At 36.0% G+C, this 24514-nt stretch overlaps 1 protein-coding gene across 1 annotated transcript in view; it reads right to left on the bottom strand.

Moving 5' to 3' along the window:
• NPAS3 (neuronal PAS domain protein 3) overlaps nt 1-24514 on the bottom strand; it is a 596576-nt gene that overhangs the window by 409684 nt on the left and 162378 nt on the right. Inside the window, exon 2 of the mRNA XM_042871090.1 lies at nt 8772-9016. Coding sequence (XP_042727024.1) covers nt 8772-9016 — 245 coding nt within the window. The remainder of the gene's footprint in view (nt 1-8771; nt 9017-24514) is intronic.

The following is a 24514-nucleotide window of genomic DNA, read 5'->3' as shown; positions in this document are numbered from 1 at the left end:
GCACAGCACTTGTGTAGTGTCCAGGGAATCAGGCCCAGCCAACACGGGTTCATGAAAGGTAGGTTGTGCTTAACTAACTTCATCTCCTTCTATGACTGGATGACCAGACTGGTAGATGAAGGAAAAGCTGTTGATGTAGTCTACCTAGACTTCAGCAAAGCCTTTGACACAATCTCTCACAGGCTTCTTCTGGGGAAACTGGCTGCCCGTGGCCTGGACAGGTATACACTCCTTTAGGTAAGAAACTAGCTAGAGGGCTGTGCCCAACGGGTAGTGGTGAATGGAGTGAAGTCCAGCTGGCGGCCCGTTTCAAGTGTTGTCCCCCAGGGGTCGGTACTGGAGCCCATCTTGTTTAATATCTTTATTGATGACCTAGATGAGGGGATAGAGTGTACCCTCAGTAAGTTTGCAGATGACACCAAGTTGAGAGGTGGTGTGGATCTGCCTGAAGGTAGGGAGGCCCTTCAGAGGGATTTTGATAAGCTGGATCGCTGGGCTGAGGTGAATGGAATGAGGTTCAAGAAGTCCAAGTGCCGGGTTCTGAACTTTGGCCACAACAACCCCATGCAGCCTTATAGGCTTGGGGATGAGTAGTTGGATGACCGTGAAGAGAAAAGGGACCTGGGGGTGTTGGTTGATGCTTGACTGAACATGAGCAGACAGTGTGCCCAGGTGGCCAAGAGGGCAAACGGCATCCTGGCCTGCATTAGAAATAGTGTGACCAGCAGGAGCAGGGATGTGATCATCCCCGTGCACTCAGCACTGGTGAGGCCACACCTCGAGTATTTGTTCAGTTTTGGGCCCCTCACTGCAGGAAAGACATTGAGGCCCTGGAGCGTGTCCAGAGAAGGGCAGTGAAACTTTCTTTAAATAGCAAGTTTTTATGAATTTCCTCAATGCTAAGATTTCACCAAGAATTCAAGAACTGTAGTTGCAAACATGGAGAAAAATGAAGGTATACAGAAATCAACACTAAAGCTGTGTGAAAGAGGAAGTCTTCAACCCTATTCGGCACGCCAAGTAAGCACTTAAAAAGAAAAAAAGATCGCTCAAGAAAAATAAATTAAAGAAAATGTATCAGCTGTCTTAAAAGAACATAATGAATATGCAAAAATTGACCAAGTTGGTCTAACAACACAATAGAAGGGGAAAGAACTGGAGTTCAATCGAATGAAAATACAGTTACTAGTAGCAGCTTGGAGTACGAGAAAAGACATTAAAATCACCTGTTCTTTTCAATAATAAAATTTAAATACTTACTGTTTGGTTCTTTCGCTATTTAATGGTTAAATTGTAAGGTGGAGTTCTAGCAATAAACAACTTTTGCAGGCACTGATATCTGACTGACAATATTTTAGAATAAGTATTAATTTGCTAACATCAGTAAATGCTTTGTGTCTCCACACAAGTGATGGATAGAACTTTTCATGATACGAATAAAACACCATTGGAAATGAAATCATTCTATCATTTCTTCTGGCACTGAAAGTATAGGGCAAGTTTTTTTCATGCCTTTGCTCATACAAAAGAAACAAGAGCTGAACTTCTAGTGCTTTTCCCATTGTTCCTAATCTGCATCACAAGAAAACCAAAGCATTTCAAACCTTCATAAACAAAATTAACTACAAAGCAACAGCCTGTAATTCAGGATAGTCAGGATAAAAATGACTAATATTATAATAAAAATAAAATATAAAAATACTAGGAATATACATATAATTTTCTATTTGATCTTTCCAACTGAAATAAATTTTATGATATTTGATTTAAAAAGTTACACAGAGCACTGTCAGTGACCCAAACACCACTGTAATTTGCAAATTTTAAATCAGCAGTGATGCTGTATTTACTGCCAGTTTACTGATAATCATGCTCACTGTGATTTCTGCAGAAACCCAGAGAAGCTCCTTTGTACTTTTCTCTTAGATATGCTTTCCGAGATCAGTTATATAGTAAATTCTTATAGACTATGATTTGCTAATATTTCTCTAGTTTTTTAAAACCATGATCTTATGAAGTAGTAAGTGGAAAGCCTTAAAAATATTCCACTATACATTTTAGATATGTTGCTCTCAAAGTAATGCCTCCTATTTATTTCTGTGGAAAATACTACAGATACCAAGAGCACAATAACACTATTTGATAGACCAAATTCTCAGCTACAAAACACAATCTGCCTCTGACACTGTGGTCCAACATAATAAAATAGGATGCATTACATCCAGAGAAGTTTTTGTATATTGTTAATTTCAGAGAAATAGTTTTGTTTTACAAATCTACTTTTGCTTTATGCATGTTTATTGAAAAACTATAATTTAACCTTTTTCTTATAGTTACAAGAATTTTCCAGGTAATTTGCTTACAACTGATGATAGACTAACTAATCGATGGTTACCCACATTACTCCACTATCTTTTGAACTCACAACATTCCACTATTTTTTTGTTCCAAACTTGCCTCCTAGTTATCTTTTCTACCTAGAACTTCCATGATATCAAAGGATTTATTTAAAATTAAGGGGACAAATATCTTCTCACAGTTTTTAGAGCCCTTTTTACAAGTTATCCATGCCAACTGATTTATTCAGGCTTCATCCTGCTGTATGCCACCACACTGTTGTCCAGTTAGTTAACAGTTCTCTAGTACATCATCCAGTTTTCTTGCAAATCTGACAGGATGTTTACCTTGGAAATGTTGTATTTGAAGATGAGCTGTCCACTGCGATTCTTTGTAATAACTTGCACGTGGAACAAATCAAGCTCAGAAGTGTGTATCAGTGTTACATGGACTGAGGAATAAACAATGGCACATCTTCCATTGTCACTCAGACTGGAATCCACATTGGTGAAAACAAAAAGATTCAGGCTGTTAAAGCTGTATTACTACCATCTCAAAAAATAAAAAACTATCAGTAGTTCATTATCACAGACACTACAGGCTGCCTGATCAAGCGGAACCTGCTCATAAAGCCACCTTCTTCCAGCTACAGGACTATCATGGCAGTCCCTGGTGACTAGAAAAAAGAGAATGCTACACTCATTATTTAGAAGGGAAAGAAGGATGGCATAGGGAACTATTGACCTGTTAGCCTCACCTCTATGTCAGGAAAGATCATGGTGCAGATCCTCCTGGAAGCTATGCTAAGGCATATGGAAGAGGAAGATAATATAAGGCAACCAGCATGGCTTCACCTAGGGCAAGTCCTGACTGATCAATCTAGTGGCCTTCTATGATGGTGTGACTGCATCAGTGGACATTAGTTAGAAGAGTCTACTGCGACAGAACAAGGGGAAATGATTTCAAAGTAAAAGAAGAGAGATTTAGATTGGATATAAGGAAGAAGGTTTTTTTACAATAAGGACAGTAAAGCACTGGAATAAGTTGCCCAGAGAGGTGGTGAGTGCCCCATCCCTGGAGACTTTCAAGGTCAGGTTTGACAGGGCTCTGAGCAACCTGATTGAGCTGTAAGTGTCCTTGTTCAATGCAGGGCAGTTGGACTTGGCGATCTTTAAGGGTCCCTTCCAACTCAAATTATTCTGTGATGATTCTGTGATACATACCAGCCTAATGAGGTCTCAATACATTTAGTTCTATTGACATGCTAGGCAATAGATCTCCCTTTCATATTTTTTACCTCTTCTAGATTTTTCCTTAACGTATCTACTTTCTTTGTAAACTTTTGGCAGATTAGACATTCCAGTTTATCTTAATTGTTAGATATTCCCCTTTTATTTGCTATTTTTTTCATAAATGGACTTTTTTTTTTTTTCAAACTACTTGCATTCATTCTGAAAAAGTATGTAATTTTATATTTTCAGGTTTATAAGAAATCATCATTTCATATAGTCTTTTCTGTAAGACTTCTAGCCAACTTTCATTCTAATTCTTCCACCTAAATTTTTTGTCACAATTGATTTCACGTATAAGTTTCTCCATTAGACAATTAGTCCCTAAAAAGGACCAAGTATATTGGTTGACACCCTATTCCATTTGTGGAGAATGAAAGCAATCAGCTCACTAGGCAACCACCAACTCTGAGTCCAGTATTCAATTCACCTTACCTACCACAACAAGATTCAAACATTCTGAGTTCCATATCTTTCATATTAGAAAACCATAAATAATTCTCACAAAGAATGAATATTTTTACCACTGACTGCCTGAAATTTCCAGCTCTTGTTTCTTACATTCAAACCCCACATAACAATCTTTTTCTTTTAACCTACGTAAAAGACAGATAATTAAACAACTTACCACAACCATAACACTACTCCTATTACCAAACAAACAGGTTTATAAGAGATAGGTGTTACATTTATAAACAGTGTTTCATACTTTTATGCAGCCAGAGCACTGCATAGTGACTTTCACATAGGTAGTAATCAGATTTTCCTATCAATAAGAAAAATGCCTGCAAAATAAGGAGGAATAAAATATAGAGCTCTCAAGGTTTCTCCAGCACAAGAACAGATCTCTGTGAAGCAGGACAGCCAGATCTGGAGACCCCTTTCGTGGTAAACAATAACACCAAATCATCTGTGTTATGCTGTATTTGCTATGCCATCTGATCTTTTCATGTCTGACAGTTAAAAACAGTGTATTGGACCAAAGACAGTGAAGATCAAGGTGATTTTTATTTCCTCACCTCAGTGAATGGTTTCTCTAAGAGAGAGGAGTGCATAATAACTCAGAAGGGAAGGCCGCTCTCAGAGGAAAGCCTGTGTGGTTTAACAGGGGAAGGCTTGTACTATCTTGCTTCTACTCAGAAGACAATATTCAGCTTAAAAAACAAGAGAGTGACAACAGATAACGTTATCTAGTAAGACGATTCAGAACTGAAACATTTATTTTATCTCTTCAAAATATATACTTATCTAGCATAAAAATAACTAGATAAAATTATTTAAATAAATGAAGATAATCTCATGACATTTACTGTACTTTCCAATTATTATTATTGCTTATTTTCTTTCTCAGAAAATTCAAAGCACCAAATTCAATCCCAAGTTCCACAATATGTTAAAACATCAAGATCTTTTTCAGCCTATTTTTTTTTGTACTTTGTTTGCATTGATAACTGGCTCTGAAAAATATGCAAGTTTTAAACCTTTATGTAGCCTGACAGTCAGTCACTACTTCTACTGTGGTCTTTTTTGCTCTTTAGTGAATCTCATTCATCTCATTATCCCTCATGACAGACGATAAGCAAGATAATTTTATATACATAATATATATATATATATAAAATAATTTTTTGGCTTTAAAAAAATAACATTAACAACAAACTAACTTATAGCTTGAAATTGCAGGTAATCCCTTAATTGCTTTTTTCAGTCAAAGAAAAAAGATGCCTAAACTTGTCATACATGCTCTTATTTCCATGTCATATAATTTAGCAGGAAATATACTCATGGCCTAACACAAATGCATGCATCTCCAAAGACAAAAATACACACCTCAGTTTAACAAAAAAAAAAAAGCATGAAAATAATCATGGCAAATTTACAGCGTTTAGAGAATTAGGTATAGACTACTGAGTTTAATTGCTGCTTCAAAAGAAACAGAAATGAGAAGTGTCAGGTACCCTGTTCGAACATCAAGAGCTAGGAGACTTCTTTTTACAGTGATGGTGATTCTGATCTAGTATTGGTGTCCCAAAACAAGAAAAACAATATTCAAGGTATGACTTTACATCTGCCACAGATATTCCACACATCACAGAACACAAAAGTACATTTGCAGACAATGATATCTCAAAATTTGAAGGTGCTCACAACAGTTTGAAAAGTACTATGGGCAACGTGTGAGGACATCAGAATACCCTGGAGGACTTCAAGTGACACATCATGTTACTGGGTGAACACATTGTACACCCTATAAAAATACTTTCATTCCCAGGTCAGAACTTTCAGAAAAGTCTCTTTGCAAAAAGAGAAAAAAAATTGCTTAGGAATTAATTCACTTTTCTGTTCAGAATATTTCCCTTAAATACAGAGATTCAAAAACTTCAGAGTGCTGGGAAACAAAGGGAAATTGTGCTGTTATTCATAGTTTATTGTATGCAGTATGCAAAGAATAACCATATTATTCCTCCTGACTCTAAATAACTTTTTGCTCAACTTCTGCCATAAAAGAATAATTTCCCAATCTTTAAGAACTGTAATCTTTAAACTCACCTGCTGCAAATTGTGTATGTATTTGTTTATGAGGACTAATACTTCCTAGATACAGAAAGCCTTAGACAATGCACCAAAAAAATTGACTGAAGTCTGCTGATGGAAGATTTATCCATTTTTAGCAAATGTCAAATCACTGGCTATTGCTTTTAAGATTAATAAAAGATATAATGGTTTCTAGATAGCCTCTAAATAAAGATTACTATGAATGGAGAAATGATTTACCAATAGTCACCACAATGATATTTCTTTAAAGGTTACAATCATAAGTTATTTAGCTGAAACACTGCTGAGAATGCCTGGTCATTTCTTGAATAATGCATAATGTTCATTGTAGATCTGATCTGTATTATAACAATAGATATTTCTAAAATAATGGAGAAAACTATCTGTTACTTTCCAATTGCTCAAGATATTTCCATGAAGTAATTGACTCTGAAAATATTATATGGAGTCACCTTAGAGTTCATTTGCAAGCAAAACTCATAGCAATCACTACACAATAGGCATAAGAGAACAAACTCATCATCTTTCATAGACTTTTCAGGAAAGCTGCGACAAATACAAGGCAGAGTAAAGGACCTTTATGAAATCCCAAATTAAAAGGTATAAGTTACTGTACAGTATTGGGGAACAAATTTTAAACTAAGCTTTGAAATTTAATTATTAACACAAGCAGACCACCACATTGAGTAAGGATGGAGGAAGAGGAAGTGAGGGAGAGAGTGAAAAAAAAAAGCAGTTCCGTACACCCTATACCATTCATATAGTTTTTGAAATATCTTTGAGTCTATTCAGGAGATTGCTTGGGCATGAATGAAGTATAATGTCTAATGTATTATTGTAGGAATATCAACTATATTCCATACAAAGCTGCTAACTATTTAAATGAGCTTGTTTATCCTTATGAATTTCCTCAAGGGCAGCAAAAGTGACCTTAATAAATGAAAATGAATTTCTTTTGATGTTATTTCATGAATGTTTGATCAGAATGTGTTAACAGGACTCCACGTAAGGAGAACTGGTGAAGCAATAAAATATACTTCTACTATAGTTAATCCCGCTTATAGTGAATTCATATACAAAGAAACACCATTTATTAGTAATAATTATTATTTCAATATTCTGACAAAAAAAAAAAAAATCAATCCTAGTTAGTATAAAGAAACCTTACTCAAATATTATCAAAAGCAAAAATCCTTTTTTATCCCCTACATAGCCGTTATGCTTAGAGGAATGTGAATTAACTCATCAGAGGTTGGAAAGACATTAACTGTTTACGTAGGTTTTTTACAGGGAGGAACAAGACCTTAACAAGAACTTAACTTAGACCAGACTAGTTATGCTGATATCTAGGAATAAGGTTTAATTTTCCCTCAAAAATCTTTCCTTTGTCAGAATCTTTGCCCAAAAGGAAGCGTCAGTATTCAAATATATATTCTTATTCCACAAGAGGATAACAAGAAACAAATCTCAGGTAGTCTGAAAATATACACAGAGATGAGACCACTTTCTACAACACAGGACATCTAGTAGAAGCTTAGCTATACGAATTTTGGGAGGAATTATCTATTTCAATAGATAGATCACAGATCCTAGAGCAAGTTCACTTTATATCCAGCTTGAAACAGTTGCTTAATTACCAGACGGCTCATCCTGGAAAAGGGGTGAACACTTGCATATTATATAAGAAGGCTGATGAACCATGTTATATTCATGCACTGGATGATGCAATTATCCTTTTTTTTTTTTTCTTCACTAAAATTATACATGGCATGGCAGACAATATAAATGAAATAAACGAAGTGATGCAAATATATCCAACTAATAAATCATCAGTCCAAAAATCCTTCAGTTGCTGCCCTTCACGTCTATCTCCATCCACTGAAAATTATAACTTTGCTTTACTGATCTTTCTTCCTTTAAATGAAAGAGCAACTAAAAGCTCCTTTCACTGGCAGTACCAGTAACCCTTTGTGGGCATTTCTGGTTTAATAAGCCACTAGTTTATAATACTTATCAAGCATCAAGATCAGACTCTTCTTCATAAATAGCATAAGTAAAAAAATTACACAAAAATGTTCAGTTTATACAAGTCACTGGAAACCCTAGTTAGGAACAATACACATATAACCTCTAAAATCAAAGATTTAAAAATGTTGATGTTACGTTCATGAACTAGAAGACACAATTCTGCCTTTAAGCTTTAATTATGGAAATTAAGTGATTGTTTGAGTCCTCACATCAAGAAATAACACCACGTTTCCCTCAAATACACCCATTGATAAAATATTAAAATAGGAAAAACAACATGATCATTGCTAGATAACTTCGAACAGTTAAATGTATGCTACCCAAAAGACTTACTGTTGTATTATTTATATCAGTAGGTTTGTTGTTAAATAAAAATAAATAAAAGAGGTTTATTTCACCTTCACATGGTGTCTTTCTCATGCAGACCTCAGATTTCCACATTTGTATCCCTTTAAAGGATTTGATATGCAGGGAAAGAAGAAAGGATGATGGTAAAAATTTCAATTTAGAGGTTACTAAAGGCTGCCATAGCCGACACAAAACAATGTATTTAGGCCATACCTTTTACTGATGTATTAGGTGGAGGTCCTTCCATTCTCAAGTTCCATGGAGGATCACCTTGATTAGCAAAGTCCCTCATTTTCAGATAGCTAATTGTAAGTCGAATGATGGATGCCTTGTCAAGCTGGCTGGTAATGGCTGCAGGCAGTGGCAACAACTTTGCCAACTCATAGAATTCAAAATTCTCCTTTCCCCGGCGAGAGCGAGCAGCATCTCGGGACTTTTCCTTTCTCAAAGCCTGTAAACTGAAGAAAATAAACAAAGTAGGACATTCATCAATATTAGTGTTATGCCATATATAATGAACTTGCTTTTTCATTGCTGATTTTCAATATACATTATGACATTTTAAAAGTGTTGTGAATGGATATACAGACTACAGGATACATTTAATGGTACTCCAATCTTTGAATAATTAAAACTAATGATAGTGTTTTATTTTTAGTTGTAGACATGTTACATAACTGCTCCTAACTCATTTCATCCACTCTCTAATTAGCCTGTCCTTTATTTTTCTGCTGCCAGCCAGAAGAAAGGATTCCTAAGAATCCTTTATCTATACAGATGCTACTGCTTCTTCTGACCCACTAAAAACTATCTTCGTCCAAATTTGTACCAAATTCTGACTCTCATGGGAAAGGAGGTTAGATTCAGATGTCTGAAGTGTGTGCTATCACTGACAGGGGTTGCTGTAGCGGCAGTCAATATGACCAGACAGGCTATAAACTTCTGTGGCTCAGAAGCTGCTTTAAAGTCTGGTGTAATAATGCAAACCTACTGAGATTTCAAGAAGTTAATCTTTGTGACTTGTTTAGCTGGCCTTGCTGTTGAAACAGTAACCATTTTCAGAGATTCAAGAAAGCAGTTAATGGAGTTACGCGCTTCATTTTTTCCAATTTTAATTCAACATCACATACGACAGACTCCTACGCAGCTTTTTGGATTAGAGAGACCCTTCTGCTTTATGCAAAACAGGTGGATATGCAAGGACACTCATTTACTTCAGGTTTAAGGTATTTCTTGCTACCACCTCTATACTAGGCCTAAAATTAACTCCGATTTTACTCCTGTGCTACTTAATTTGTGTAAAACATCTGAACACACATTGAGAAGACACTGGATCATCAAGGCTGTTGTCTTCCCCTGATTTTTTCCCAAAAGTCAAAGAAAACTCAAGTTTCAGTTTCTTTCTTTCTTTGTTAATATCTGATATAATTGCTTTACAAGAGAAAATGGATTCACACTGTTCGTTGTGTGCTTTGAAGCAAATGAACAAACGCACAGTAAACTTACCAGAAGATTAAGAATCAATGTACAAACAATAAAAAGAACAGGTATGAAATTTTTTTCCTCCTCTTCTAAGGGGTTTTCTGGGAGACAAAGTTTTCAGCTTAGGACAAGTCTCGACTGTACATTTTACCCACATCTTGGTAAATAGAGATTGGCGCTGATGTTTGTGTCTACCAGTCAGTTCTAGACCCTCAAAAAGGATGTATTTTTACTTTGTTTTGTTTGATTACTTATTAATTGCATGAAATTACAGTCAAAATTCCATTAAATACCCATTGGTTTGAGAAACAAATTTGAATACAACTAGTGTGTAATGAAACAGCAAATACTTCTCTCAAGCTTCTACAACTCTTATTGAAACCTTGGTTTTCATTACAGAGTAGTCTACAAAATCACTACAGCTTATGAAGTAGATTAGACAAGTAAATTTAAAACTACAATTCTGAGACTCCTATTCACCTTCTAACTTAGGGATGACTTAAACTACAGAAGAGATTATCTTGCTTTAATATTCTTACCTATGTACATTTTTTGCAGCTATCTCTGCCTAAGATACTCCTCAGAATTGAAAGGGCAGACCACCAATGCATCACACTGCCCTGAGAATGATTAAAAACTTACATTCTCTACACAATTATATACTAACAACTATATTTTTAAAAACAGCTAAGGAATACAGGCGGTGAATGGTCAGACCACCAGTAAGAAATACCATCTATTTATCCATAGATAAAGATACAATGCTCTATTGAATTCCATGCTAAAAAACCTACTTGTCTTTACGAGCTGTAACTTAACAGCTCACAGCTAGATTGAAATTTACAAGCTATATTCTAAGTGACAAATGAGACTTCTGAAATTGAAAGGTGTTAGGAATTGAAAAGTGATAGAATATTCTTTAGCAAAACCTAAAACTGAAAGCACAGTTTACAAATCCTGTACAATGTTCAGAAGATTGCTAAAACTGAACAACGTATTGCAATATAAGCTTATATAATGCATTACTGGATTGTTAAGTTTTGCAATCTCAGTCAGTTCAGCTGAAAAACAGGGCTCTCTGTTAAATAAACAGGTGGCTTTCAGAGCCATCTAAGTGTATTTAAACTTCTAGAATAAAAAAAATCCCAGCATACAAGTGATGGGAAATTAATAAATGTATGAAAGCAACTCTAAAGAAGTGGTAATATCAGTAAACATGGCTTTCCTCCCAGCCATACTGTATACTGCTCTTTGTGAAAATACTAACAAAGTTAGTCAAGTCTAGAAGTTTGTAAGTCTTGGCATCAGTGCATTTTGCTAAGTTTAGCAATGATGTCTGGCAAAAAGTGCATGTAAGTCTCAATTTCTCTACCATGCAGTTCTACCAATAGACAAATTGTGGTAGTAGTATTGGACACCAAAGTTACACTGATACAATGGGTCCTTAATTTAGTAACAGCAATTTCCTCAGCAGAATGCAGGAATTCATTAGATATGCCCTGAACGTCTTTGGCACCTGTGATTCTGATAGGCAACATCAGCTTCATCACTGGATGTTTGTAACAGAGGAAAGTGCTGGCACTGACCATCCTAATAATGTGATATAAGAGGTGTGAAGCTCACAGCAGAAAGCAGTGGTGCTGACACCACATGTTGGGCCCTTGTCATATGACATTAATATTACAGGTAGTTCTTGGTAACAAATGAACTTGCTGCAAACCAGTCTGCAAACGCTTAGAAATTCCTACTAATGAAAAGAATTGAAGTGTGAGAAACTGTACAGACGTTTACTACATTGATTCCACATTAGAAAGTACCTACAAGTCAAATATTGTATGTGTCTTACACGAGGATTAGTTCTTAGATGAAGTCTCCCAACAGACAAGCAAATCTACATATGCTGTCTATGCTACCAACAAGGAAATAACAAAGTGTGAAATATACCCAAGGGACATAAAGATTGCTCCCTCCTTGCTGCCTGTGGAGAAGGGGAAAGAGCTCAGATAATTGGATCAGAGCACATCCCTGTTCAATATCAAAGGATGATGTCATGATACAATGGTAAAACTTCATGCATTCCCCTAAGAACATACTTCTAAAGCAATTTTCATACAGAGTCCACTAAAGAAGACAAAGAGGTTTCCAGCTGCTAGCTCTTGATAATTCTGAGATGCAATAGCATAAAAACAGAATATTTAATGACTAGAAAACTAATGCTACTTTAGATAGGAAGTTTCTAAAATATGTATCATTTTTCCTTCTAGGGCCTTTTCAGATGGACTGATATAAAGCAGGTCTCTTTTACAGTTGAAAGGGTACGATAAATAGCGTCGTATAATTTTAAAACGGTGTACACAACATTTCAAAAGTAAATTTTCTATTGAAGACACAGCAGATGCAGAAGACATGATAATATGCTGTTGCATAAAAGTTTTATTGGTACTCATAACTCACTTGTGATTTCATTGTGCTTGTGGTCATTTTGAGCTTAACCTGCTTCATATTTTATTCCACATCATTTTATATATTTTATATTCATAAGCATATAAATGCATCCATGTCTATGTCCAACCCTCCCCTCCCCCCACCAATCTCCACATCTGACAGATCATCATCTGTCAGTTTAAAGATGGGACAAGCACAGCTCCTAATTTTTGCAGGATATAATGGCAATCAAACATATTACAGCATATCAGCAGATGCACTGACCTACATTAGTAAGGATTTTTTTAACATATCAATACCTCACCTGTGTATCTCAGTTTGGGTGGTAAAAATCAGTGAAATAATTTAATGCCATGAGTTTGCATTTTGAATGAAAACAGGGGAATGGCTGTGGTTACAAATTAGTATTTTTATCTACAATTTCAGAATGCAGCTTGGAAGCAGACACATAGAAGGCCCACTCAGTTTTAGAAAAGGAGTTCACATTTACAACTCACTCATTACTTTTTCTTTAAGCCCAACATAGGTAACTGGGGTGTGATCATCCCTCTGTACTCAGCTCTGGTGAGGCTGCACCTCGAGTACTGTGTTCAGTTTTGGGCCCCTCGACAACAAAAAAAACACTGAGGCCCTGGAACGTGTACAGAAAAGGGCAAGAAAGCTGGCAAGGAGTCTGGAACACACATCTTACAGGGAGGGGCTGAGGGAGCTGGGATTGGTTAGTCTGAAGAAGAAGAGGCTCTGGGGAGGCCATATCACACTGAAAAGGTGGTCAGGCATTGGAATGGGCTTTCCAGGGAGGTGGCTGAATCACCATTCTGGATGCTCTGAAGGTGTTCAAGAAATGTTTGGATATTGTACTAAGGGACATGGTTTGGTGGGGAAATATTGGTGATAGGTGGACACTGGAACTGTATGATCTTGGAAGTCATCTCCAAAGTACGTGATTCTATGATTCTATTTCTTTAAGTGCAACACAGACAACTGGGGTTCCCTGAAGATATTGGTCTCTCCCCAGTTCAGCCCCATATACCAGAAGCAGCGAGGTTTTACAGTGCTTCCACTGCACTGGTCATAAATAGAGACTGAAGTGGGTGCAAAAGCCATAAAACAAGGTTTGAGGGACAGACAGGCTACTGAGATCCAGCTAGAATGGTTAAAGCCAATGGATAGCGTGCCAGTAGTGTTCCACCATTGCTTTTGCTCATTTTTATTAGTTACAAGCAGAAAGGTATGACACAATGAATAGGCAATTATTATCAGAGTTCTTTTGTGTTTCTGGAGTTGTACTGAAATCCTCCTTGACTTCAGGAGAAGCTTTACTACAAGGGCAACAGTATACTGGAATGGAGCACTTCTTGTAGTACTAAACAATATCATACTTGTTAATTCAGCTATTATCAACCACTAGTGAATTTCTTAAGCCTCTAACAACAATGTGGATTACTAGCAGGAAAAACAGATACTGTACAACAATAATACTTAACAATATCTAATAATGTTTATAACAAGCTTTATAGAAAATGAAGCAATATGTGCATGTGTGTGTATTTTTATATTAGTACACTTTTTAAAATAAAAGGATCAAAAGGTCCTCTATAAGCATTCTCTAACTCTCCAAAGACCTCTTCAGAAGCCTGTTATATTCATTTCACAGAAAAGAAATCAGATCTATGGAAAGGATGTGCAACATTAGATTGCACAATGTGTCTGTTAAAAAACGAAAAAAGAAAAAAGGGACTGGAACCAAGTGATCCAGCTTCATCTCCATATCCCATTGGACTTTTAGTTGTGTGTCCTTCTGTGTACAATGTTTTCCAAACTATAAATAATGAAAGAATGCTTATTTGGTCAAGTTTATCTGTAATGTAACAAAAGGAAATAAATTTATCTGCTCTGGAGTCCATAGGTATGAATTTGTGTAATTCTATGAAGTACACTAAAAACATCCTTACTGTTCTTTTCTCTGCGTAAATGACATGGCATATTATGGACCTACTTTGGACATTTTAACAAATAAAAATTTTTAAAAATCTTTTTTTTTTTTTTTTTTTTTTTTTAAGTACATCTTTTCTCTCTTTATAAAGGATACTTGCTACTCATAGTGGCCAACTATGTACTTTGACTAATAAGAATGTTCATACATTCTGATCTATTACAGTCTAGCAACTGTTCATTTACTTAGACACATTCTCAGTAAATGTCTTTCCTTGAGTTTCAAGCTGACCAGTGCAAACAGTGATGGCAGCTGACCCCATTTATAGTAACAGCAACATAAAAGTCTGACTCTTACTGCCTGGGGAATTCATTCAGATAGGGTCTAAGTACAAATACAGGCATCCACCAGGCCAAGTTCTGGCCTAAGAAAAAAACAACAAAAACCCCTCCGTATTCATTTCACTGATATGGTAAGATAATTACACAGAATTAGAAGTTCAACGAATGGAATATCACTGATATCAAAATGATAACATTTTTTCAGTATAACAGCTACAAATGAGTACAAAAGAATGAAAAAAAGCTAGTGTGGACAAGAATTAAGAGAAGAAACAATCCTCATCAATTTCATCAGGTCTACTCTATTAATTCTCAAAAAATGATACTGAAAATGTTTATATATTTACTCCTAACTTCAACACAATTTTTCCTATCACTTTGGATTTTACTCTTCTGTGACAACTTTTTTTTAAAACTTGATTTTTTTTCTCTTCCTTTCTTTGCTTTTCTCTTTTTTTTCTACTGTCCTATTCATAGACTTCCCTTTCTCACAGTTTTTTTCTGAACTCAAGAGTGCAAGAACTTCAAGGCTATAAAAAACAGTTACACTGTTTAAAAGAGAAGAGTGCTGTTGTGAGGGCAAAACTTGCAAAAAAGAGGAAAGGAGGAGAATCAAAGCCACATTAAATTTTACCTTCTTCTTTCTGTTTTTTAAAGTACATCTGAGAAGTCAGACAGGCAGATTTTTATGGATTTTTCCACTTGTTTGCTTAGGAGATCTGAACATTGCTCAGTCTCACTATTTATCAATTAATCTAGCATGCAGCCTCAAAGGAAAAAAGTAGACCTGTATTAAAAATTCATCCATCAAAAATTCATCAAAGGCTTCAGCATTTTAACTCATGAACCTTTGAACACCTGCATACTTGTCAGATCTGTGGTCATAGTTAACTGGAATCTATAGTTACTACAGTAGCCATACTTGCTCTGACATGAGCTGCATGGGGAGACTTTCAGGTGAAAGTGCAGTATATAATCTAGTGAGTCACGCTGCCTTCTCAAACTGCTCTTTTCAACAGATAGGGGATATCTGGCATCTGACTAAGTTCAAAGTCAGTGAAATAAGACTCTGCAAAACACTTTTTGGGGCATTCATTTTTGTACATATCATAAACATTGCGATTCTCATAGGGCAAAACATTTGCCAAAAATGTAAACAAAACTATTATCTGACATAAATATAAATGGCATAGTCCACAAATAGGAGTCATTTAATGCCTTCCAAGTAAAATTAATGATTTCAGGAGAAATTTCTTTAACGTATGAAGAAAGCTGTATAGCACACACTGGAAGTTAAAGCTGGAACCTTCAAGTTCAAGGTAAAAATTCTGCTGCTTAACTAATGCACTGCTCATAGCTGTCATCATTAATTTATGTTAGCCTCTGTAAACATCAAGAGTATAATAGGCCAATTTCACAACTAAATATAGATGCACATTTTGCCCTTATATAAATGGCAGATTGCTGCTGTAGATCATCACTGCAGCTACACGTCAGTGAAGATGCACTGTTTGATGGTCTGATGCTCACACAATATATAAAACCAGTTGTAATGGTTGTTTGGAAGCAAAGTGTAACACAGCAGCAAAATTTCATTTGTTCCACAAACTCAGGATATATTAAGCTTGGCTGACAAAGTCTGTTTGATGTGCTAAATCAGTTTGACCTTCATTTTTTGCTTTATATTTCTCATTTAACACATGAAATGACCATTATTTTTTCAATATATAGGAAAATATCACAGAACTAGTTTCTATTAAAAAGCCTCCTTTCCTTGTCAATAGTAAAAAAAAAAAAAAAAAAAAAAAACACCCACAAAATTTTCCAGACGTTTTCAAAAAATCACTCTAAAAATAATATGCAACTCAATAAAAATAATACCTATATCAACGCTAGCTTTTTAAAATATATATAAAATTTGATATCAAAAATCAGGATAGTATTGTGGAAATTGTGGTTTCTAAAATAGACTTACTTTATTTTCAATGGGAAAAATTCACTTAAATGTTTTTGATTGTTTTTTTTTTGTTGTTTTTTTTTTGTTGTTTTTTTTTGTTGTTTTTTTTTTTTTTTTTGTTTTGTTTGTTTGTTTGTTTGGGAGGGAAAGGTTTATGTTTGAACTAATCACTAAATTGAATATTTTATCTCCATCACCATATTTGTTACATTTAAATTTCAAGATTTACTTCCAGAGCAAGTAATTAGAATGCAATTGGAAGAATCTGGCAGCTTTTTAAGGATTACATACTAACCATCCCACTCAATCTTCTAAAACTAACTTACATTTTGATATAGCAACAATTAAGTGAGTTGTGACACACCAGTTAGAACTCAAACTCTGCAGCCACAATACTTTGATCTATTTTTTTTCCTTATGTTGAACTAAGCAATTGCATGAGAACAGAAACTGCAGTTTTATCAAGCAATTTTGCAGTGCCCAGTAAATAGCACTTTACCTTGGAGCAACTTGTACATTTCACACCTTAAATTTCTATTTACCAAACCAGCTAATCACTTCACAATTGAACTTCTCAGAACAAAAAATTATCAATTAAAGTGGTTGAAACTCCTGCAAATTATCAGTTAGGAATGAAGTAATTGCTTTCATCAGGGCAGAAAAGCCCGCCAGAACAGAAATGTCACTTCAGATTAGTGTTCTCACTCCTGAAGCTATGGATGACACAGCTGATATAAGACTAAATGCCAAGACCAATCAATTGCTTTTGTGGCTCTGTTCTGAGCTGCTGTAAAAGGGGCCATTTTCTAGGATCTACTCTTCATTATAGTAAATGCTATCTCCTTGGTAACATAATTCCATTTCTCATAAATTCCGTCTGAGAGCATTGTCCTAACAATAGATGTTTGTGGAAAAGAATGCTGTTGGTTTAATGCAAAGAAATTAAGTGTGAACGGCTGTCAAAGTACTATAGTTTGCTTGTTCTTAAACAGAAATTGAAGTCTTTACACTAGAAAAAAAGAGCAGAAAATACTTTGGCGGAAATGAATGTTCTGAACAAGTGTAATATATTGCATTTGGAAGTGCTGTGCTTCTGATTGAAAGCGGAGACTTTTTTTTGTACACATATATTCTGTCACTGGTGGGCACAGTAGTCTCTAGCGAAGAATTCTCTGCTAAAGAGAAGTAGATAAATATACTCCACTAACTTCACAGCAGTGCAGTTAGGAAACGTGAAACTGCTGAAGAAAACATGGTCTCATTATCATATGACATGCTATTTGTTAGAAGGCTCATCTGTGTGTAAAAGCTGCCTTTGAACTGAGCCCTTACTGGAAATATCTGTATTTCAATTTGTATTGTTCAGCTTCCTAAAATACTAAGGATCTGAGTTATGGTCTCCAATTAAAAGGATATCTGAGAAGCTAATTTGGTGGAACAGCAGCAATTTCCTGCATTGCTCTCCTCATGACTGAAGTTCAGAAACAAATTCAAGATTACAGATTTTTATTCAAAACAGGATGAAAAGTATTCCTCCCTCAATGAGCATAAGCAATTCCAATTAACAACAACAAGAGTTATTTGACAGGAGAATATATTACCAAATACGCAAAGAAGTAATTAATTCAGCATGAAGATGAAAAGTGCAATTTTACTACAGCATTTCAATGGGTAACCAAAGAAAGATCACAGGTACACTCTCACCAGGATTATGAATGTAGGCCTGAATGCTGGCAACCTCACAAATATGTGAAAAACACTATCTATTATGGGATGTGGGGAAAGCAACAGGACAAAAGAGACAATATTGCATAGCACCTCCACCTGCTAGAAGAAAAAGTAGTACTTTTAATTGCAAATCTAGATAGCTTTAGCCCAGATGCTCCAGATGTGCTCTCATACCTGATATTAAACTTTATATAACATAATGCAATATAAATATGAGCCTTGCAAACTGCAGTAAGTAGAAATTACTACACAAATAAATCACTCTAAGAAATGAATAAACAGAATCCAAATGTCCTGTTTAATCCCTTAGTATGATCTTTTAGATGTGCTCCAGATTAGAAGATTTTCATTCTGGTTCTGAAAGTAATATTTTAAAGAATGAGTAAAAATCTGTTATTTTCCTCACCTACGTCAGAACTATCGCATTCTTTTTCCCTGAAATGCTCATATCAGCCTGTGGGCCATATTTTCCAAAACGTTAGGCTGAACGAGTCTCTGGACAGCATGATCTACCTGTAGATGTCCCTGTTCTGCATGGAAGTTGTAGTAGATGACCTTTAAGGGTCCTTTCCAACTCCAACAATTATACGATTCTATGATTATTTTACCTTTGGTAGCTCTGACATAAACATCTGGCAAAGTGTTGTTTGGCATAAACTGCATCTATGCTAGGCAGTTTGGCTATATCATGAAATTTCACTAATATAGAAAGGCGTAAGAGCACAATGGTGCATTCAGACATCCCATGTTTGCTCTTTACAGATGACCTAAATAGGGATTTTGTTAGAGTTGGCTGTGCACTCTGTAACTACTTGCTCCAAGTTAGTCCCCAGAGCCAGGAAAAAAAGGCAAGAATACAAACCTTTCTCTTTCACTGCTGTCACATAAATAATTTCTGTATGGTGTGTTCTCAATTACTATAATATCAAGATCTATTCTGAAGGAAATAATATGCTTTATTTCCCTACCCCCTCTTATAATTATCATCCTCATCATCTCACAATTCCCTCTTTGCCATCTGAACATTGTGCTTATACTGAAGATACACAAAGTGGTAGTTACAAATTAGAGTATTAACAAGAACTTTTATGAAGAATCTTTGGACGGAAAAGGATACACTGGCACTCCAATCCAGAGGAGCTATTGCATTTTATAGACACATTACTGAACAGTCTTAACACCAACAACACTATAGCTCAAACACAATAGACTCAAAGATAATCTACATCAGCAAAGTCACCATTGACTCCTCTACATTTTGTTTCTATTTTTTATTTTTAACCTGGTACTCAAACTACCTAGCTAAAACAGCATGTTTACAAAAAATGCAACAACCACTCTGGGCTGTTGGGCAGATGCACCTATGCATACTCAAAACTCAGAAGTACACGCAATACTTTGCCTTTGCAAACTTAGGAAGATCCTGATGCCAATTCTCCAGAAGCTCATTTTCCTAGCAACATAAGCTTCCCTCTCCAAGGTGCAGCATTAGGTGTTGAACCATCATTTTGACACAAAATAAGTGAGCAGCAAGGCCTTTCAATTCCACACTTCTGGCACGAATCCTGAGCAGTTAAGAGTGAATTAATTTCAGCAGAGCACAAGGCAGCAAAGCTTTCACAAGTAGATGTCTCTTTCATACAAAACCAGTGAAATAACTTATACTACTTCCTGTATATTCCAGAGTAGCCTACAGTTTATATGGAGTTCCCTTGAAAGGAAGGTATTCACTTTTTGCTCACCCCTCTGAGAGAACTGGCAGCTCTATAACCACCCTGCAAATATTCCTGAAAGCATAAATTGGAGGAGGTTAGGGTCGGATTCTGTCCTTCAATTTTTTGGACACTCATCTGTTATTTCAAGTCAAAACTGAAGGCTGAGATATCATTAGTAGGGTTGGAGCAAGGTATAAAGTTTTAAGAACAGAAATAGGCAACTGTATAGGTTTGGATACAAAATAAAGTCTTGACTTCAGAAAAAAAAAAAAAATCTATAATTCTTCCATAAATCAGCATTAACATGCATTTTCCTAGGCTAGCTTCCCACATCCTACTTGCTTCTTGAGGGAAATATTCTATACTTATATCTCTTTATTTCCTATGGAATATGAAAGACATGCCAAATACAGCAGAATCTTACAATCAATTTAGCAAGAGGAAATAATTCTCCAAAATTTAAATAGAATGTCAAAGCAATCATATGGAAATGCTTGTGTTTCAACTAGCACACAGCTGGCATTACAATTTACAGACTAGTAGAAAAAAAAAAAAAGGCTTCATGGAGCAATGTTATAGTGTACAATACTCCTCAAGTCTCTCCTCAGTTCTAGTAATAAACTTCCACTTTTCATGAATGGTAAAAAGCCAGTTAAAGAGATTGGTGGAGTTCACAGATTCACTCTAAATGCTCATGCCCCCAAATTTTTCAGGTGGTATGGAACATAAAAAAGTAAATCTAAAAAAACCCCTCTGTTGTATTTAATCCATGTTGTTCTGTTTCTTCTATTCCACGTTCATTCATAATATATGTATAAATAGAAGAAAGCCTATGTAAGGGTTAAAAGTGCCTAGTCCCCAAAGCAATCAACTTATATTTAATATTTTATAAAATAAACATGCTGCCTGCATCATCATGCTTCAGTGTATTATAGTAGCATTGTGCAAGTTGATAGAAAATCTTTCTACTTTCAGTCTGTTCCAGTCATCTTTAACAAATAACTTTTAAGTTGACACTTTCTATACTAGTTCTTAGCTCATCACCAAAACATATGCAGATAGATACAAATTCATCAAGCCTTTTTTTTTTTTTTTTTAATTATATGACTGTGTGGAATTTAGGTGCACAACACCAAGACAAGTCATATGAATAAATTACGATAAAGTTATATTTTCAGCAGTTCTGATACAATGAGATAAAAATTAAATTTAGACTGAATGCATAAGGAGGAACATCTTCCTCATTCCACTTGTACATATTGGTACTGACCACATACATTATTGAGGTCATGTGCTTCCTAATGTGCCAAGAAGTCTATTGCCAGAGATTATGTATTTAGCCCAGACCATGAGCTGCCTCATACAGCAGTAATGCTTTACTGGCTGTATGTGCCTACGTTATTTATTTTGGGGTATTCATAGCAGACCTAAGAAGGTAAGTTTTCGGAGGTGGTATAGCCAAAGGAAGTAATGGAGAAACCAGTTTAATTAGCCAGAGTAATTCTTATACTACAAAATTTAATGATAAAAAAACCAAAATGCCAAATCCTTTGTTTAAAAGGCACACATCATCAGTTATAATCCTTAATTGTAAAAAGCAACAAAAAGCAAACCTCAAAACATTAACAATTACAAATAAATCTCATGTCATACAATAATGCTTACCTTCATCTGTAACATCCAACTGCAAGCAACAGTAGGAATGTACTAAATCATACTGTATATATAAAAGATTACAATTTTCCAATGTTCTGAAATCCTGAGCAAGAGCCTCCCAGGCTACACGTAAAGCTACTTACAAAAGAACTTCCTTAGAAGGAGCCAGCCTGCTATGAGATGAGGAGCAGCAAACCACGAAAGAAATCAAGTTCAGCAGTAAAGTAGAACTTGCTTAAAAGATGCTTGCCTTGAGTGTACACTTATATACTCGGCAGGTGAAGCAGCTCCCTTCAAAGACTCAGAGGTCAATATTAGAAAGGAATAATATGAATATTAACTATCCTTGTCATGAGGCAGGCTGTATCATGTCACCGTGTAATTCTGGCATTTTTTGCCATGACTTGTAATTGAATTAAGTAGTTTCTTTTCAAAAATATCAATCTTAACCTGGAAATTCCAAGACATAAAGCATTTCTATAGCTAAGCAGCTACAATGTTTAGATTAGCCTCACCCTTAGCACTCTGTTTTATTTCCTGTTACAACTTCACTGACTTCAGCTTTCAGTCACTGAATCCTGTTATTCCTTTGCCCATTAAACAAGAAATTCCAAATATCTGCTACTTTCTTCCTGGGTAATCATGGGCCATGATCGTGTCACCCTTTAACCTTTCCTTTGATAAGACACTTGATTTACTAAACAAATTCAAGCACTGTGTGTTTTTACTCACCAATCTAGTAATCTCTTTCTTCAACATAAAATCAAGTAAAAAAATTTAAACGATAGTAACAGTAGCAATCATCAGTAGGTAACATCATTTCCCAAATTCAATACTTCAATTCATGTATTTAAAGATTATTTTAGTCTGCATCTGAAACAGCAACACGCTGAGTTACAGTGCTGTGCTACTCATTAGAAAACTTGCCCACTGATGGTATTTATGTTTCAGAAAAGGAAAAAGATCTGGTTAAGTAGCATAGTAATAGAAATGAGAAAAACACATTATTTTGTTAACTTCAGAAATCAACATCTTCGTTTCTACAAGGCATCTAGACCTATCTCAGTCTCATTTGGACTGTTCTCTGTTTCTCATTCTTCATTATATTTCTGAGGTGAAATAAAGGTAAAGTGATCACTTGCTGTGGATAAACCCACGCAAAGGTTTCTTTCACATCACAGAGTTCTTGATGGGATTAAAATGACAGAACTCAGAAATAAGATGAGACAGCCTGTAAAACTTTTTCATTTCCCTCAGCATGACGTATGCATTTTTTGCTACTGAATGGACTGGAATTCCTCAGAGAGGGAAAGACTCCCATGTATCCTAGCCCAGACTACTTAGATCAGTCAGACTGTCACCTATTCAGAATCGATCCATCAAACATGCATAATAATAAAGAAAAAACATTAAAAACATGAGAATAAAGACAATTTTATTCCCTTCCTACTCAGTAAGGGCATGAGGCTTTAAAACTATTCTGTTTTTGAACTCATCCAACTGGGATGAACATTACTTCTCCTAACCTTCTTGCCATCTTCCCTAGTGCTCTGACTGCCACAGGACACCATAAATGCAAGGCTGACCTGTGAAAGTGAACAGGGATGTAGAGTATTTAAGAGCACAAGCATGAATCACTGAGGGCACACGGCATAATTCGTCACAGATGGGATATTGATAGAATATGATTATTCCTCAAAAGCTTTCAGATTTCTCTTAGCCGAACTATTGCTACGGTTCAACATGGACAGTACATTCAGGCCACAAAAATACTGATAGTAGTGCTTTTCATGTTCTCCATTTCAAGTACTCACCAAACCAACAGACACACATACTAAGTTAGTCCGTGCCATTAAATATTCCTATGGTCATAGTTTTAATGAAACTTTTGAGAGCTCCCAAAAGCCATTATTCACAAAAGTCTTCAAATCACATGGAATAATTAAAATAGCATTTTCAGAATCGCATAATGCCACAATAATCCTTCTCCTAGAGAAATGAAGCCCCAGAAGCTGTGTTTAAAAATGCCACCTTACACTATTTAAAACCTGTCATCAGCGTTACGAGCTGAGACAAGCAAACAAGAAATACCTTAGAGTTAAGAGGAAGTAAATCCAATATGCCCATGTGTAAGAGATTATTCTGTTAACGTCTGTGTCTCAAAGCTTGCTGAGGACACAAATGGACTTGTTCAAGTCCAGACAAGTCCCGAGCAAGGCTTGTGAAATCCTTCGTCTGAAGGACACAGATGAACAAGTCCAGGCAAGTCCTGCGCAAAGGTTGTGAGATCCTTCGTCTGGGGGATGCAGATGGGCAAGGCCAGGGGCAACAAAAGCGAGATGAGCTGCAGCTAAATAGCTGTGAAGTGCTCCTTTGTGTGGACCTATCTCAGGATGATGGCCATCTCAGGGGGTACTCAATGACTCTTGCTCAAGGCCCATCCTTGTCACGTAGGCAGGAGAACAAGGAGGATAAAAGAGGAACTGAAAACCATGAGGATAGATTTTCTGGCAACAGATTCCTCATGAAGAATTTCGGGGATTCCTGACCATCAGATTCCTCGTGAGGTGACTCCTGCATACTGTCGAACTCTCCTGTGCCTGCTGCCTGTGCGCTGCTGTTTCCTCTAGGATTGGCTCCACGACTTCCTCCTCTACCTGCTTGCTGCCCAAGGCCGGCCACGCTGCTGCTCCTCG

This window comes from Lagopus leucura, unplaced genomic scaffold (assembly GCF_019238085.1).
Source record: "Lagopus leucura isolate 7727_CA_CO unplaced genomic scaffold, USGS_WTPT01 Super-Scaffold_1, whole genome shotgun sequence".
NCBI lineage: Eukaryota > Metazoa > Chordata > Aves > Galliformes > Phasianidae > Lagopus > Lagopus leucura.
Note: the sequence above shows the minus strand (reverse complement) of the source record. Positions and strands in the feature narration are given on the sequence as shown.